We start from the raw sequence: 18,729 nt of genomic DNA, 5'->3' as shown, positions 1-18,729 counted from the left end.
TTCTTTTATCACCGGAAGATCTCTTTGGTAATCACAGACACACCTCTGATTTCAATAGCTCTGGTAAAGGACCGTTGATTCCTCAGACCTAACCCAGTGTGTACAAATCACATTTCTGTTTTCTAGTCTCAATCTCTAAGAATAATGTTTTAAAACTTGAGAGCCTGCAAAGGACAAAATTCTAAGGAAATTTCAGTCTTTTGCCATGGAATTGCAAGGTGGCTTACACAAAGAGACCCAGAAAGAAAGTACTTTTAAAATACAGAATATTATTCTCATGTTTTTATGTGTATCTCATTCTCAATACTAGTCAAAAGTCTTCATTGTGTGCCATTTGACACAGAATCTGTTTTTAATTGTAGCAGAAATTATTTGAGCTTCAACTGAGTGTAAATGCAAACCCTATGAAATAAATTCTTCATAAATAAAACTGTCTTCAGTGTTTTCAATCACTTCTACAGTGCCGTACATAACTTTGAATAGTATCTTTCCACTATTATTACCAAGCAATTTCTCTTTGTGACTAATTTAAAGTTAATAATGGAACAAGGACTAGCAGTTCTGTTTCATTTTTCTGTGATCAGTTTGATTAAGGAGAGACAATACTGTCCTAGGAATGTTAAGCTTTACCTGGTAACAATTGCAATAAAAATTTTTACTAACTTCTGTATCAACAGAGTAAGCCCAGTGTTCCCAAAACATTAAGCTGCCTGTAACATTAAGAATAAGTGAAATATTACAGGCATTTTCAAGACAGTTGAGAGAAACAGGAGATCAATGTATAGCTTATTTTGCTGTTAGATCTCCACTTTAAGAAATAATTGATATTCCTTCTTCCACACCCTTCTGCCATAATTATGTAAAGAATCTGGATTATGCTTCCTACTTGATTTAACTGTTTTATAATAAGTCACAAGCATACCTTGCCTACTTGATGATATTCCTTTAAGGTTGTGCCAGTCTTTCCATTATTAAATCATGTTTAGTGTTATATACTGGTTGCTTAAAAAAATTCATTTCAAGCTTGGACTTGCTATGTATTCTCAGCTAGCCATATGTGTGAGGGAGAACAAAAAGCATCAGTACCACTTAACAAGTTCACACATTATTTTTCAGTTTAACGGAAAATTTGAGTTTAAAAAAGTGAAAAAAAACAAAAAACGAGGGCTTCAATTTGGTAGTGGGGAGAATAGGCTTAAAAATAACGAATAACTGCATTTTGTCTATGTGGCCTGTGTTATGCCCTATGTATTCTCCCCCCTACCCCACATCATAAATCTGATCCATTTGTAGAAAATTTGCTTTTGGTTTGAACATGAAGCTGGCAACTGAAAAGGAAGACTTGTATGCAGACAGTAGGAAGGACTGTAAGTTTATGTACAGGTCATATATATAGATAGGTCCAGCAGTCTTAGTTACTCCATTCTGCTGCTATTCTGTCTTGTTAGTTTTCCTAAAGTTCTGAATTAGATGAGAATTCAAAATACTGGTGGGTCTTTCTTTAAACTTTTTAGTTACATATATATATATTTTTTCCATATCCACTAGAAACACAGAGACTTTCCAAATCAGTATTACTGACCAGTCAGTCCAGATAAATTCTTAGTATGGAATATTATCTGTTTTGTTCAACAAGGTAGAGATTTTTAATAACCAAATTAGAGTTTCAGGAGATGAAATATGATCTCTTATGGGACACTGCATAAAGAGAGTTCCTAGCACTTGAACCTCTTCAAAGTTTTATGCGTGACATCCTGAAAGCCAAAAAGAAATGCTGATTTGAAACACATAAACCTCGAGAAAATATACTTTAACATCTGAAAGAGTGACTGTAAGGATGGTAAAGTCTCCTCTTTCTGGCTTTATCCTGAAGAACAAGGGCCCGAGTAGCTTTATGCAGCATATCTATTTCCCAGTATGCTTCTGCTAACTTTAGTAACATATGTATTTACATCTTTCAGTCTAAAAAGTGACCTGGTCTATAGTCTTTCTTGAACATAACAATATTTTATTCTACATTTTTCAGAACAGATAAGTGAATTCAGTCTTTTCATTCATTCTGATTTTACTATCTGCTATTTGCAAAGAGAACTCAGACCACTTAAGATAAGCCTCCAAATTCTTGTTTGTTTTTAACCTATTTTAGGCTTTTGCTGTAGTCAGAGAGACGTAAGCTATTAAATTCCTCCTAATACCTCTTTGGAAGGTTCATTTATGATATCTGTAAGTCTGATGTTGTGAACACCCCCTCACACCCAAGCTCTCAATTATAAATGCATCCTGTGCTAACATCTAATACTATATGGTATTGCCAAGTGGTCTCATATCCAAATACTTACTAGGCTGGGGACTGCTTAATCTCTGAGATCAGTGAGACTTATTCTGATGTGGCTATAGGCTCTAGACAGTTAAATTTGCAGAAATCCACTGAAGGCAGTTTGCTTTTCAGAAGTCGCTGAGGGCGTAATTTGGCTTTTTGCAGTTTGAGGGTGGGCTGTTTAACGTGAACAAGTTCCAGCTTGTTCAATTATAATTTAACAATGTATTTTCCCCATACTTTCTGTGTTCCTCCCAAGAGATGCTTGCATCTCCTTGATGCATGAAAGGATACCTGTATTTAATGTACATATTAAATAAGTCTGTAAAGTAAATTCTCACATAATTTTACATTTAAAAGTACTATTTGAGGTGTGTATGTGTGTGTATATATAATTGTTAGATGCATGTATAGAAATAAAACAGTCTTTGCTCTTCCCTTTTGTACCTCCTCAAGACATGTAATCTACAAAGCAGGAGAACTGCATGATAAAATGTGCCAGAGTGGAATGCATAATTATTCCAGAGGAGGGTAAGTCAGTTCAGAACTTGTACTAACATTCTTAAGGGCAGCAGGAGTCTTCTTGCCATGAAATTACATCAGCTCTGTATGGCTCAGTGTCAATGCACATGCTTTCCCTTTCTAGTAAAAAGAAAAAAAAAGGTGTGAAAAATGCTAATGTCTTTAAAAATGTACTGTAGAACAAAGCCGAGTAAATGAATATATATTATAGTGTGGTGATCACCTCTCAGTGAACTAGAATTTAAGGGCAGAAGAGATTGATACATTGTAATTTTAAAACAATCATTTCAGTTTTTAATAGATTAAGTCATGACTTGCAAACAGAAAAAAACATCTAAATAAGAAAAAGAATGCTTCCTTGATCCCAGTTCAGAGACATTCCCATAACAGGTGGGGCAGAGGCCTTTAAATTACAGGCCTCTTCCATATACCCAAATTTGTTACAATTCCATCAAGCAATGAGAAAAGACTTCTTTACAGTAAATAGCAGTGGATGTGGCTAGCAACACCCATTTTCAAGATTGCTAAAAGATAAATAGTTGGTTGGGATTCTGTAGTAAGTGTCTGAGGTGGAATCTGTTCTATATGGAAACACTACCAGTTTCCTAGGAGTCTTAAGATGAATCATACAGCACACATTGCTAATTAATATATTTAAATTGTCACCAAGACAAACAGCCAACTAATGCAGTTCAGCACTGTTCTGATTTACTGTCATTTCTATGTAGCAATTAGGCCTGGTTCAGCTAGTGGATGGGGGCAACTAATCTCCTTTTCCCCATGAGGAGAGTGGAGGAAAGGAGAATTTCCTACTTTTTAAGCTATAATGTCTGGCACTTACAGATGTTTGGTGGATCTACCATGCTGGACAGATCTTACATGGAGAGCAAGCTGATACAGCACCTTGGCAGTAGAATTAATCTGTGGACTGGTTCTATTGGCAGTCTCTTAAGTAGCATGCCACATTTCACACAAAGCCAGTGGAATATGTGGTCCCAAGCTCTGCATGACTGAAAAAGCACGTGGGGATAAACATGCCTAGAGATATATTCATTCTCAGAACACTATTATTATCGCAAAGAAAGAAAAATGGGCAAAACTGCAAAGATAATAGGAGTTTGGCTTGAACTAGCCAGAACTATGAAGGACTCAGTGATAGCAAATGTAGTCAGGATAGTAATCTACTCTTTAAAGGGCCTATTTGTAAGATTTGCATAATCATCGGTTTGAGACTCGTACACGGTATCCCCAGTTAGAGCACACTTAGCAAGTGAGGTGTTAGTTTATGGCATTCTGCAAATACTTAGTGAAAGGGTGCATTCCCTTTTTGCTAAAGCTCCTCATAACTTTAGGGGAAGAGGCACATTATGTGAAGATGCGAGATGCTCCTATTTTATTACAGTGGGTAGGAATGAGATAAATATATTATTGTATTGATATCCCCTTCTGATTAACTGAGAAGCATTTGCCCAATAGCTTCAGTTCCCACAAACAAAGCTTCAGGAGAGTTAGGTGGCAGAATTACGTGAAGTACCTGATGGGTGATGGAAAAATAGCATTAGCTTTTCCTTAGGAGTAGAACTACTGAAAGTCTGACTCCATAGACCATGTTTATTCTTTTGGTGATCATCTTCACTGTTATGAATTACAGGAAAATCAAAAACACACTTTAGGTTTTGCTACAGCCTCAAAAGGGAACGTGGCATGCTAATGAAGCACAGCTCTCATTAATTTTAGTTTCATGTGTCTAACGTACTGTCTAATGTTTCTTCATTACTTCAGTAATCCTGTAACTAATGGAAGAGATTTATCTGTATAATTTTAAGTCCCTGTACTAGATTATCTCTGGAAAAAATGCTTGTTATTCAAATATTTGTAACAGACATTTGATAAGTAGCTCCCAAATTAGAAAATGGCTAGCTGCTTGCCCGTATGCACTACTGGTTTTGTTTGTTTGTTTTTTCTTGTCTCTCATCTGGATAGAAAAAAAGTTCTTTTGTACTGCCTGTCCACATACTTTTAAAATCTACATTACCTTTTACCAAAGCTTCTCTCTTAGTTAAGAAAGTAAGTGAAGAACATGAACAGTCAGCTTTCTATCTTCTATTACTTTCTCCATCTATCTTCACAGTGTTAGGAAGCATAGAGCAGCAGCAGAAGATGAAAACAATTCAAAGATTTGCCCTTAAAAATTCAGATACTCTGCAGAGCTTATAAATCCTTATAGTAAATTTGGCTGATTGCAATTGTGAGAAGAACAGGCATATGTGAATGAAATAGGAATGGTTAGGAGGAAGAATAAATGCTAACAAATACCACATGTGAGGAGTTAAGCTCCCAATTAATCCCTTCTCAGTCTTGTCCATTGATCTTGCATTTTACTGATTTTCTGTTACCATCACTTGTACAGAGCAGAGATTTAGCCATAAAGCCAGGTACCTTCTCCTCTATAACACATATCCTGTACTGGGAAACTTAGCTGTCATGTAACATAAAGTACATTATTTTTTAAATACCACATCCACCCTTGGATGTTTTGATTAATGCCACTACTAGCATAAGTCAAAACTCCAGTCCCAGGAAAAACAAACAAAAAAACAAAGAAAAAAAAAGAGAGACTTTTTTTTTAATTGGATTTTTTTTCTAGCTCTTAGTAACATGATCTGCGGGAAAAAAAAAACAACAACAAACATGTCTCTTTTACTCCTGGCCTATCTTAAAGCTTAACAGGGGAAAAGTCTTTCTGTTGTTCTTCTTGGCTCATTTTAAGTTTAAAGAACTCACTTGATGCACTAGACATTATTTTATTTTTTTCTATTTTTCTTAATTTTATTTGCATTTGTTCTTAAATTAATTTTTGAGGTGCAAGAATGTAACTACAGATGGCCAAATCAATGCTTCATGAAAGTTAATATAAACTATTATCTTGAGGTGCAACATGCTTCCTTAGAAAGTGAGGAGGAGTTAGAGGAAATGAGGAAAACATGATTTTGCAAATTTGGTTGCTTATTTGCAGAACTGACCATGCATTTGGAAAACTAATTTTAGCTACCTAATTTGAAATGTCTCACACAGGATTTTAAAATCATCTAGAAAGAAAAAAAAATGTTTGTTTAGAAATACATGTCTAATAAAAAGCATTTCCATATGTATTCTCACTCAGAACTTAATTTCATTTGTGCTGGCATTCGTGACAATTTAGATAATCTTAAACTCCTCTGAGTCATTCACTTCTAGTTACTTTTGGTATGGAAAGATAAACTCTATTAGTGATCAAATTTTGCAAATGATTGCAGCACTGGCTTGCTAGATGGCTTTGTTTAGTCAGGGGAGAAGAAAGGCAGAGCTCAGTTAAGGTGGCTCTTACTCCACACCTGAATGATTACACAGCATGAGATAGCTGAGTAGCCAGATTTAAGGGGAACCTCTGTCCCAAACACAGGCAAATAGTGCCATTTTAAATCAAACTATATATCCTGCCTGGCCTCCAACTGCCATTTTAGAATAGCCCAGGTCTCCCACAGATCCTGTATCATATCTGTATCATATCCAGCCCCTGCGTGGCTATCTCGATTACTAAATAGGCATCATGACAGGTGGTCTGAAAAGGCACTAGGTAGCTCTGTTGGATATATTCAGCATCTTGCCCAACCTCACTGGAAGCTGTTGTTGATGGACAACTTGCTGGGATATTTATTTATAGTATTCAACCAAATACTGGCAACAACCATGTCAATGCACAGACAATATACGACTTTTTCAGTTTTGTAAATAGCAGTTTCATTGTATGTAATCTGTTCATTGAGACAACATTGGCTCAGCGAAGTGACTTTGTTCTTGCAGAGGAGGAAGTATACAAAGTACACGCAATATTTACAAAGTACATTAGTACTATTTGACTATTTTTTATTGGAGAGTTAGTGGTGGTTTCAAACCTAGTTTAGTCTCTTCATCCATAATTACAATCTCTTGAAATCTGCTTCAATGTTTTGAATTGGCTGCAGGCCTAATGGTCAAAAAATGACTCCATCTCAATCTTAAGACTAAGCTTGATAAATATCTCTATAGAATTCATATTATATCGATTTGTAAGTGAAAGATGAATAAAAGGATGGAGTACTGTGCATAGCGACCTATAGCATCATAATCTGTATCTCCATAGAAAAGGTGCATATGAAGTACAGACCTCAGGTACCTAGGCTAATGTTCACAAAGCTGAACCACAGACACTCCGATTATTTCTGTGTTACCACTTATGCAAACCTAGATAGCATTGTATTGGATGACTGGGTATTTAGAGCTTGCACATGAATTTAAAGCACAATTTATTTAATGAAGTCAGACAAAATGGACAATAAATATTTGAACAGACTTTTCATAAAACTCTTTTTCTGATGGGTATTTTGGAGATGTTCTATAGATTGCTTAAAAATGTCTTAACCATGAAACTGTGCATAAGAAACACAAGCATGCATCAGCTTGAATGTGACACGCTTTAGCACGCTTGGAGGTATAAAGAAGTTTTGGCATTGTGGAGAGGCAATGTGTTATGTACATTGTGTGGGAGGATACACCATGCAGATTTGATTGCATCATCTTGCTCTCTTTTTTCTTTTCTTTTCTTTTCTTTTCTTTTCTTTCTTTTTTTTGTTCCAGATGGTAAAACAAAGACTGTAGTGAAACCCGTTTTCTCCCAGGAAGAGGTGGGAGGGAATTTTATATGAGCAAGAAACTTTGCCTCAAGTCGAAATCTGAGGCCTGGACTAATGAACTACCCATAATTCATATTGTACTAAATACTGCTGAAACTAGGCATGTACTAATCATGAACCATGCCGAACTATGCATAATTACTATGCCTGCTCTGTAGCAGTAATTAATTTGCGTTAGCAACTTTGATTAATCTTTCTAATCTAAAAGTAAAGTGCTTCTCAGACATGAAAGGCTATATAACTACTCAGGGTTGTTATTGCAGCCCAGTGAAGGGTGTTTCAATCCAGTGGGGGGCAGGAAGGGGACAAAACTAAAAACAAATCCATTTGCTTGTATGAATTTATGAATTAATAGAAACTGCTAATAGTTCAGGTGTACTCTTTTGCCACAGAATTCATGGTCTAAACTATAGGCTTGTGTACACAGTGCATTTTTCCAGGGGGGAAAAAAAAAAGAGAGAGAGAGAGAAAGAATTGTCTTTAATTTTGTAAGGGGGCTTCTCTGAGGGCCGTTCCACAAATTTGGGGGTTATGTGCCAAACACAGAGTCTGAGATTCCATCCTACAGAGGGCAGTGCGATGTATTTATAGTCTGTCATGTTGCGCTGCAGTCTTGACCCTAGATTCATTTTAGTCTTAACTTGGAGGAAAGCATTATTCTGGGCAACTGCAATATTGAGTCAGTCCTCACTGTCAATCCAAAAAGCGTATCAGTTGTGTTGCCTGTGATTTAGACATGCCTGCTTTTCAGGAAATATATATGCTAAGATCATCAACTTAGACCATGTTGACAGAGAGATATCAGATACTAATGTACGAACTTAATTCTGACATCACTGGAGGTGAAACTTTCCATGCTTCATTGCCAACCTCTTGGCCCAAGCCAGACTCTTCATCGAAAGGAATCCAAAACTGCTGAAAGGACGTATGCCTTCAAAGGGTTATTGTGATTTACCTATACTTCATAAACTAACACTTGTGTATGTATTAGTACAGAAAGTACAATGTCTGAGGCAAATAGATGCATTTCTACAAACCCACTACAAATTCCATCGGGTTTAAAAGTAAACTTGTGCTGCTCACTTTCTCCCTTGAACATACTAATATAGCAGTTATCTTCTCTTGTTTCTCCTGCTAACACTGTTTCCTAGCAAGGAACACTGCTGCATATAATTCATGATAGGCAAAATAGCATGGTTTTCATTTGGAAAGGGATAGTCTAGAGATTACTAATCAACTTCAGTTTCATTCAGATAATAAAAAAATATGCTGCTATTACCCCAAAGTCTGAGATGAATTCTGTTTTCACAAGTTATTTATAAAATACATGACTTCTTAGAAAATATGTTTCCTAAAAGGTATATTTATGATGCCCATATAAAAGGGAATTATTTCTGATAGTCTATTTTCTCCAGTTGTGGCTTATGACCAATATTTTATAATCACAAAGATACCCTTTTGATATCAGCTAAAATAAACAATATATACTGATGTTGAAACAAGCTTTGTCAAAGACATTTTTTAAATCAGGCTGGGACTTTACATTTATTAGAAGGTGCTCACAAAAATAAGGGTAACATCATGCATATTCTTTGCAACTAAAACCAGTTATGGTTACAATTTGGAAATAAATTTAAATAGATATGGAGATACAGTAGTACATATACACTCTACTTAGGACATTAATTTGTGTACTGATAACTGTCAGCAATACATCAGAAGTCTACAATCAGCTGATGGGAAGATTGTATAAGGAAGAAGAAACTGCTTCACCTTCTCACACTATTTATGCAGCTTGACAAGAATGTCAGTGTGAATTGCCTCCTAAATTTGGGAGGCAAGAACAAACCAAGACTATACTCCTGCAGTACAAAACATTTACGCACAAAATACACATGCATTGCAATGCATTGGAAATGGGTAAAGCAAGAAGAAACCCATAACTCAATGCTTTATTAACACAGTTCTACAAAGGAGTCTCAAATAGGATTATATAGTTCAGTCACAGTAAGGCCACAATATTACAATAGATAAGGACCACAGAATTTGGCATTCTGTGTTAGTAATAGAACTCTTCTTTCTTTACCTCGATACACATTCCTGAATGGAATCTCAACAAAGTCCTTCTTCTGGTTTTGTGTAAGTTTAACATATTGCTTAATACAACAGTTAGCACAGGAGAGAAGGATACTGTCACAGGGAAAACAAAACCTATGTAACATTCACGAAGTTTTTAGACTATATGCTATGTGCATTTAGATGAAGCAGGCTAATCAGAAAAAAGACTAGCAAAAGATTTCCTCAGGTTTCGAATGGTTTCAGCTTTTGCCTCGTCTTCATTCACAGATGATCGGAAGAAGGATGATTCTGTGAAACTGAAGGCGTTTGTCAAAGACTGCGACTTGCTGCAAGACAAAAATATAACATGTTTTGTATGGTCATATTGTCTATCAAATTCCATCCACAAATAACACATATAAATTATGAGAAAAGGAAAAATGTCCATGAGATGTAGACAGTTTCCATGCGAACAAAATGGATATTCAACACAAGTAATAAAGTTAGATGTAGCATACAGAGCTGCTGCAATACAGCATGTTCTTTCGGTAGTTTGATTTGCAAAGTAGGATAATCTTTTTGTTAGAGGATACACTGCCTTTTTACAGACCTGAAACAGGTCTAGTAAATTGGATGACAGAAATTAGAACTTAAGGAAAAATTGGGCCTGTCTTCTTAATTCAAATCACTACCCAACACAGGATGATGAATAATCGTGTTTCTGAAGTCTGCAAAAAAATATATGCATACAGAAAAATCAGGTATATCAACAAGAGTTTGAAGAGTGAATCCTAAAGTCGTAATGTACTCCACTGCTGCGTTAGATATATTTCATCCTCAGTGGAAGTATAATGACACTATTCCTATTTCAAAAATTTCCCCAAATTGGGTATCATTTTGCTTGCCTGTAAGCATTTAGTCTAGTAATCCTAGTCTGTTTTTAGTGCTATTATGTAATCATGGTTTAAGTCTCTGTAAGCATGAGTAAAGTAACATACAAGAAGGAAAATGTCTGAAGTTTAAAACTAACTCAGGTAAAATAACATTTAAAAGGTAGGCTTGAATTTAAATAGGAAACATTAGTGAGTTATAATCTTTTTATGAAGACGTCCATGCATTAGTAAAACTAGTTAACTGATTTCATTTTTATCTCAGTACAATAATAGGATTTCAGTTTTGGCTACAGTAAAACTGAAACACTTTCCTTATTCAGGTTGTTTTATACTCTCCATGGCTTGCAACTTCTCTGCCTCTGAACTAATAATGTACAGCAAACAGTGCTACAGGCGTTTTAGGTTTTTCATAAATTATAGTTGTGTTAATGAGAATAGACTGATAAATGTTTGTTTGTACTCACTGAAAGAGGGAGGGTGGGAAGCAGCACTTGACTTGATTAGTAACACAATAAGTAGCCTAATTAAATATTTATTCACAGATTAATAACATGTACATACAGGTTAGGCAACAGCATGTGGGTGAATACAAAGCATGCACATGCAAATAGAGTTAATCCTACAGGCAGGAGATTTGAGTCTTGGAGTGGACCTAAAACTGCTTCTTGAAAGTTAGAAAAGCTCCTCTTAATATGGCTTGCATTTTAAAATCTGTAATTTTTGTTTTGTTTTGTTTTGTTTTAAATAGAAACTATTCTCTTCCACTTAAGGAAGAGAAAAATGAATCTCCATTTGAACAATTGACTTAAGGAAAGGGAGAAAGTTGGGAAAATGTATATGGTACAGTTTTTCCATCCTGTTTTTCACCATTTTTCTTAAATGTCAGAAATGCACAAGTTAAGTTTTAAACTAGTTTAGAGTCTTCCACCTTGCTTAAGAAAATTGACCTCCCTATTCTTTAGGTATACTTAAGTAGTGGATGAATTAATCCAAGTTTAGTGATTATAAAACTAAAGAAATACATTGTCCTAGGAAAGCAATGAAAATCTTTTCTTCATTAGCAACTATACTTGACCTGTTTTGACTATTGTCATCTTTGCATCTTGTCACCTAACAAGTCTGTTCCACTGACTTGTGCTCAGGCGAGGACTCGGAATTGGTTCACGCTAGCATTAGCAAATGAGTGGGTGGAAAAGGGGGATCTGCATTAATGGATAAAACGACAACTATGTGCAGGTATTTTTACTTATCAAAATAAGCAGAATGCATCTTCGACTTTACTGGAAGTAGTGTGTGTCAGGATCACTATGCTGAAAACCAGCAAATCATTGCTAACACCTTCTCCCTGTTTTCTGCTTACTGGGTTAAAGCTGCGAGAGAATATGTAGCTACACATCCTTCTCACATTCTGTGCTGCAGCATGCGGCTGCCCAGATAGAGCACCACTGGCGTGCTGTGCCCAGCGGAACCTTCCAGCAGTGAGGTAACGGCAGGCAGCTGTCTGTGCGAGTCCTGCCTCTCCTTCGGAGAGGGCCTGCCTGAGTTACTCGTGCCGTACAGTCAGTAGTAATGTATAACCATGACCAGAGTGTGACTGTAAGAAACACGGCTTGGCAGCGTGTTCATTTGCATTGTTTCTGAGATAGGCCTTTTGAAACTGGAATCTGTTCCTTGAGTGACTGTGAGGTTAAAAGTTAAAACAGATAAGACTTCCTCTTTTCTGTGCAAGCTTACAGCACACCCAGATCATGAGTCAGTGACATAAAAAGAAAAAAAAAGAGAAAGATGAAGAGTTTTTATGTCAGACCTAGTTGGGGCAGAAATTGCACAACAAATATATGAAATTTTGTGTAGCACAGGATATAACTACTACTACTCTCTTCCTAATGATAAACAGATAATAAGCTTTCTGAAACTTCTTAACATCATTCTAGACTTGGGAACATACGTATATCCTTTCATGAATGTTAGACCAGCTCCCAAGTTACAGCTGCAACGACAAATCTAAGCGTATCGTGAGGAGACAAGAAAACTGATAAAGCAAATCTTACTTAAGTTGGGGATGAGACTGAGGCTTCTGCTGTGGCGCAGGCTGTGGCTGTGGTGCGGGCTGTGGCTGTGGCGCGGGCTGTGGCTGTGGCGCAGGCTGTGGCTCTGCTTCCTTTGCTAATCGGGTGCTGGAGGGACCTTGAGCCTGGGCACGCGGTTGCTGGGTTGTAGGTCCAGGCGGACGCTGTGGCTGGGAAGCTGAGGGCTTTGCTGCCTGCCCAGGGGGGTACATGCGCTGTGGCTGCAATGGCTCCTGGCTTTGTGATTGCATTCCTTGGGGTTGCACTGGGCCCCCTAGGTTCAGTACAAGAAAAACTTCATAATGTTATAGTATCAAAGAGCTCTTATTAGATTCATATCCAACACTTTAAAATAATCCTTGAATGTGATTAATTTTACTTTTGAGGCAAAATTCTACTGATGTGGACTGCAGCTTAATGTAGTCAATACTACTAATCACAGTTGGTACATTAGTAACTTGCTTGGAGCCATCTGATTCATCCATAAAAATGCTACGTCCCAAATTTATCCTAGCAGTAACTCCACTGACTTCAAATTAGATTAGTGGAATTACACCTGGTATAATTTTGGCCCAGCTAAAGGAGAGGCTGTGAGAGAATTGAATATACCAATAATATCTAATTCAGCAATACAGCTACTATTTTCTGTGTAGTTACTACAATTTTGTTCCTCCAAAGTTTAGAAGTTATTTTTGTAATATTCCTCTTAGATTCATTCTTACAGCAACAAAACAACTTTATATTGAAAACTTTCTGGCTAATCTAAAGTCTTTTGATAACTTATTTAACTTCTTGTTGAAATACATCAAGAACATTACAAGAAACAAAAGAAAGTCATTATTAATTCTTTACCAAGGAGATCTTCCCACTGTGAAGGAATTACAGTGAAAAAATACGGTAGCAAGTGTGGAACTACCACGTGTAGTAGACTTGATTGTGAAATCCATGGTTGAAAGATGCTACATCATCACTGAGGGTTTTTTTTTTCCTCTTTCTGACTGAAATAGTGCTGTGTCAGATATCAGTGGCCATGCTGCTCTTATCTCACATCAGATGTCCGAATGTGGTTTCCTTGGATGATATTTGTTAAAACAATCTTTATTCTTGCATGTGACAAAGCACACAGGACATCTGAGTTAAGGGGAGGAAGGGACAGGATGAAATTCTGAGAGATTAGTTTGTATAATGCTTCAGTAAGGAAATGAGCTTTGCTGAACAGTAAATATTATACAAGGCAACTGATCTAGATGTTCTGAATATTTGGGAATTTTTAGTCTTACACAGATATTCAGTGCAAGTAAAAGACTTGTGTGGGTCTCTAAAAGAAAATGTTCATATCTGGAAGTACTGTTGCAATATATATATTTTTAAATTGTTATTATAGATACTTTTCCACTTACTATAAGAGATTCCAGCGTATGTGTCTGAGAACAGCACGTACTAATGCTTTAAGAAGTTTTAATACAGTTGTAGCAGTGTGTTGTGGTGCAGAAAGATAAATAGCACGTACTGTATGTTAAGGAATGTGCCTTCATCGTTTATTAATTTTAACCACTTTTGTAGGAAATATTTGAAGGTGATAACATGGTCTTGCAACATCTTAATAAGGATCATTTGCTTATTAGTCTCCCTTCACTCAATACTGAAAAACAGAAAGGCTTCTTTTCCCCCACTTGTATATACAGGCTTGAATGCCAGAAACTTTACACTGAAGACAGATATAACTTTCTTTTATTGCACATTAAGCTGTACAAGATATATCACATAAAAGATATACTGCTGTCACACTTCCAGCATTTGCTCACTTTCTTGCAGCTGGGTTGTACAAAAGGCAACAATCATGAAAGAAACTTTTACCAAAAATAACTCAACAAAACTGAACATTAAGCCTACACTGTAAAACATCTGTTCCCTGTTACCCACAATATTGCACCTAAGCATGCTTACATGCAGAGAGACATTTTGGCTTGCTTCTTGTCTGTGGTATGTAGCAATAGTGTGTGCCCTTGTAAATCCTTTACAGTCAACAAGCTGAAATCCTGTCTGAAACACCCATCTCTTCTTTTGCACACACAGCTCACAAATGTCATGTGAAAAGCACTTGTGAATACTTGTACTACTACATGCAAAAAATACCAACTGCTTTAAATAAAATCAGTCATCAGATTCATTTCTTCACCCCAGGGCAGTATTGTTTATTCACTTTTATGGTATCTGGAGGTAAGGATTTGTGAACCTGATTCTAAGTGGAACTTCCTTAATACAGAACAAAATATCCAATGCCATCATTGGAATGATTACTGACCCAGACAAATGCTGATCACTAAAGCAAAATATTCATGTAAGTTACTGATAGGTAGTAAACAGTAGCACTTACCACAAACATTTAAATAGCTAATAATGCATACCTTAATTCTCATCTTACCATCCAGCTTGTACAAAGAAAAGAAATGCTAAGAACGATGATTCTCACTGATAATTTTTTTTCCCAATGTTTGTAGGGAAAACAGAAGTAGAACATAAAGCTGTTTTCCCTTTAAACAAAACTGTTTGTACTAAACTAATGGCCACTACTCATCTTTGTACATATTCTAAATTCAAATTATAGTTTTGTGGCTCACTCGCGACTAAGTTTTATGGTATGCTAGCATTGTGTAGCTTGTGACTGTAGGCTAGATTTCTCACAACAGATTAACTGCCCACCTGTACATTTCTTGTAATATTACACTATAAATTGCTTATGCAAAAATCATAAATAATCTTCCTATAGAAAATATAGCAGTTGTCAGGCATCTCAAGTCTTTTTGCACATTTGATTTTAAGCAATTGTTATAAACCCTATTTATGTGGATAATGCTGGGACTGAATTTTCTTTATAGCTATCTTGATATTTCTAGGTTTAAAATCATAGACCTGAGTTAGTAAAGAAAACCACCAACATTGCATTCCAATCAAAGGGCAAGATCTCTAGATGGTTAAAGGTACCTTGGTCTACCATCTCCCAACATCTCAGTATTTGGAAAAAAATGAGCTCTTACAGGAAGTTTAACAGTCCTTGAGGTACTTCTCACCAAATAACCTGGGCTTTAACTCTTAGGTGAGTATAAGATTTTGAAAGTATTTGCATTACTGTTTTATTTAAAAATCTCCATAGATACTACTAATTCGGAATGACAACAAAAGGAACTACTTAATTGAAATAAGATACATTAAATACTCACACTTTCGCTGAGATATTGCACATAGGTGGCCCATTTACATAGCTTTGTAGCTAATAATTTAATGCAGAAATACTAAAAATATGAACACCAGTATGTAAAATAGAAGATATTTTAAATATTCCTTGGGAAGAACTGTATCGTACTTATCGAGTCTCTGAAATATTAGACTTCCACTTGCTTATAAGTAAAACTCAAATGTTAACAAACTTTATAAAATTATAAATAGAAAGCCTCACCAGCAAATTCTAATCTAGGCTTTAAAAAATATATCTGGATCATCTATCTAATACTCATGCACGCACACACACACAAAAATAAAGGCGATGAGTATACTGTGCACACACTCACAGAGTAAGCAAAAGTATTTATATTTGAACCTCGGTGGTATTTTACTGAACGATATATAATACTCAAAAAATACTGTCTAACCATCCATACAGTTGCACTGGGCTCTAAAGAGGCACATTCTTTGTACACTGTTGACAACAGCCCTGAAATCACAAATTTTACAGAGAAAGGTAGGTAAGCATTACACGCACAGACATGAACAAGTAAACAACCAGACGGTATAGTTGACACTGCATAGAAAAAACACAGTCCAGGTCAGCATTGAACAATGCAAAATTGAACAAAACTGGTATGTTTGCTTTTAAGATTGTGTTTTTGTTTCTTTTTTTTTTAATAGTTTTTGTTTTAACCCTTGCTTTTAGTCTCAATTATCTAAGTAGCCTGGACTTGTTTTGGTCCTACTGCAACGCCATTACAGTCGAGAATGTACTGTAAACAACCTTGAGGTGGTGGTCGCTGAGGTGGGATTTTGTTTGGCTCTGGCTCCTTTAGTGATCCACTCTGGAAAATATATTTGAAAACAGAAGAGAAAAAAATTAGAGTAGCTTAGTTCCAATTTTCCACTAATTTGTCCTTATTTTCATTAGAAATCTCTTTAATGTTTGGGGTCTGAACATATAATTTTAATTTATTCCAGATAACATTTTCTAATTTAGTTGCTGCCTGCCATGACATATGAATCTTGGACTAATTCAAAGCTGAATTCTGAAAAAAAATAAAAATGTTTTCCCTTCGCAGCATGTGATCATGATGTAAGGATTGCCTTCTCAAATCTTACCGCTATTTGTGTATGGTCTTTCTCCTTCAGTTCCTAGCACCTTGAAACACTTTTTTATATCTCATCACTTCTGCTTTCTTTTTTAGGACAGACTGAATAGAAAGGGGACTTCAACAGATATCTTTGTGTAATTCAAGAAATAATGTATTTTTAATTACATTTGTTTGTTTCTGGAAGTGGTAGCACAGCAGTGCTAGTTTCATTTTGATTCTCCGACTGTAAATGGGAAGAAAGATGGACTACTCTAGGTTAGCTGTTTCGCTAAGCAAAATTAAAGAAGGAAGCAAAAACCACAGACAAATAATGAAAATAATTAAAATTACTTCATGCTACTCCATCTGACATGTTATTAGAAACACATGTAATACTTAACTTTTCAAAACAGGAGATTTATTTGGCAGTATCATTTTCAAATGTATACTTGTCCAGAGGAAAAGATGGGCCTGAACCAAAAGCTTGGAGCAGAACACCCTCTGGGAACATTAGGATTTGAATCCAAGCTTTGTCTTGGGCCCATCTCTAATATTTTTTAAAAAATGAAACATGTTAAATCATGGGATGTAATAGCTTAGATTTTTTTTTAAGGATTCAGAGATTAAATTGCCATCTGTTGAGGGAAAAACCCAGAATGTATTAAATAATAAATGTAAAATTAATTAAGCATGTTTTTTGTAAAACCTACTGTTTTTTTTATTATTTTCTAATAGATTTGTATTTGATCTCAGAACCATAGAAATAAATCTTACTCATAGTGATGCAAATTTCAGCACAGCAATCTAGAAATTATACTTTCTAAATGTTACAAGACAACAACACTCTATTGTATGCAGCTGTTCCAAATTGCTTTGTCTGTTTAGATACATAAATAAAAGGAAATAGGACAGGTCCAAAACTCTAATTATTCAGAGTTACCACACTTCAGAAGACCAAATGAAGGCTAAAAATTATACGTACAAAATGAATGAGGCAAAATCTAATTCTCATATTAACTGATCCAGTTACATAGCTCTTGGTAACCATTAATGTAAGGATGAGGATACGTAAAAAGAGAATTTCGTAAAGAAAGACACTGCCAGCAGATAATCTGAAATGTTTTAGTGTGGGGTAAAGTCTTCTTTGTTTTATTTGTCTCCTTTCTCTAAATTTCTGAACCATGTATAAAAGTTCACTTTTTATCCAATGCGTTTTTCAGTGACACCTTAAGTATTTGTGATACTGCTCTGTATGATGCACTGGAGCTCATTTAAACAATACATATATACACCAGTAACTCCTTGGATACTGGGGAAATTAGCACAGAGAGTGGAAACCTTGAAAAGCTGCCCTAGAGGAGCTAACTCCTTTCATATTCTAGTACTATTGTTCAGATGCACCTGGCACCTTCCCCTACACACCTTAGGGCATTTGGGTGTTCTCTATCACAGACAGCTTCTGTTTCCTTTGGTGTTGAAGTATGACACATGGAGTTTGTCCTTAAAGTGAAAATGTGAGTACTGGGGCTTAAGGACTTCCGAAAGACTCCTTCTGGAGGACTGAACCAATCACGTGACTTTTGTTAGAAAGCACGTGTAGTATTTTATAAAGAACATTATTACTATTACCATGTGATAGACTTCCTAGCCTTACAGAGGTCCATAAAACAATCTGAATAGCTCTGTGCAGTGGCAGACAAAGACTAGAGAGGATATGAATGTGGCTATTTTTCTACTAAAACAAAAGTAAAAGATTATATAGGTAAAACTCATATTTTATTTAGAAACTGAGAACAAAGGCTGGTGATTAAAACTCACACCTACTTGAATGTTAAAACA

General features: G+C 35.9%; 1 protein-coding gene across 1 annotated transcript in view; it reads right to left on the bottom strand.

Annotated features, from left to right (window-relative positions):
- Window positions 1-9,092: 9,092 nt before the first annotated feature.
- Window positions 9,093-18,729, bottom strand: part of SYN2 (synapsin II) — a 175,716-nt gene continuing 166,079 nt past the window's right edge. Inside the window, exons 12-14 of the mRNA XM_050712811.1 lie at window positions 16,581-16,641; window positions 12,554-12,845; window positions 9,093-9,956 (exon numbers count right to left, since the gene is read on the bottom strand). Of these exons, the coding sequence (XP_050568768.1) occupies window positions 9,821-9,956; window positions 12,554-12,845; window positions 16,581-16,641 (489 nt within the window). The 3' untranslated portion in view covers window positions 9,093-9,820. The remainder of the gene's footprint in view (window positions 9,957-12,553; window positions 12,846-16,580; window positions 16,642-18,729) is intronic.

The sequence above is a fragment of the Cygnus atratus genome, chromosome 10, assembly GCF_013377495.2.
Source record: "Cygnus atratus isolate AKBS03 ecotype Queensland, Australia chromosome 10, CAtr_DNAZoo_HiC_assembly, whole genome shotgun sequence".
NCBI classification, from domain to species: Eukaryota; Metazoa; Chordata; class Aves; order Anseriformes; family Anatidae; genus Cygnus; species Cygnus atratus.
The sequence above is the reverse complement of the archived record's forward strand: the minus strand, read 5'-3'. Positions and strand labels throughout refer to the sequence as shown.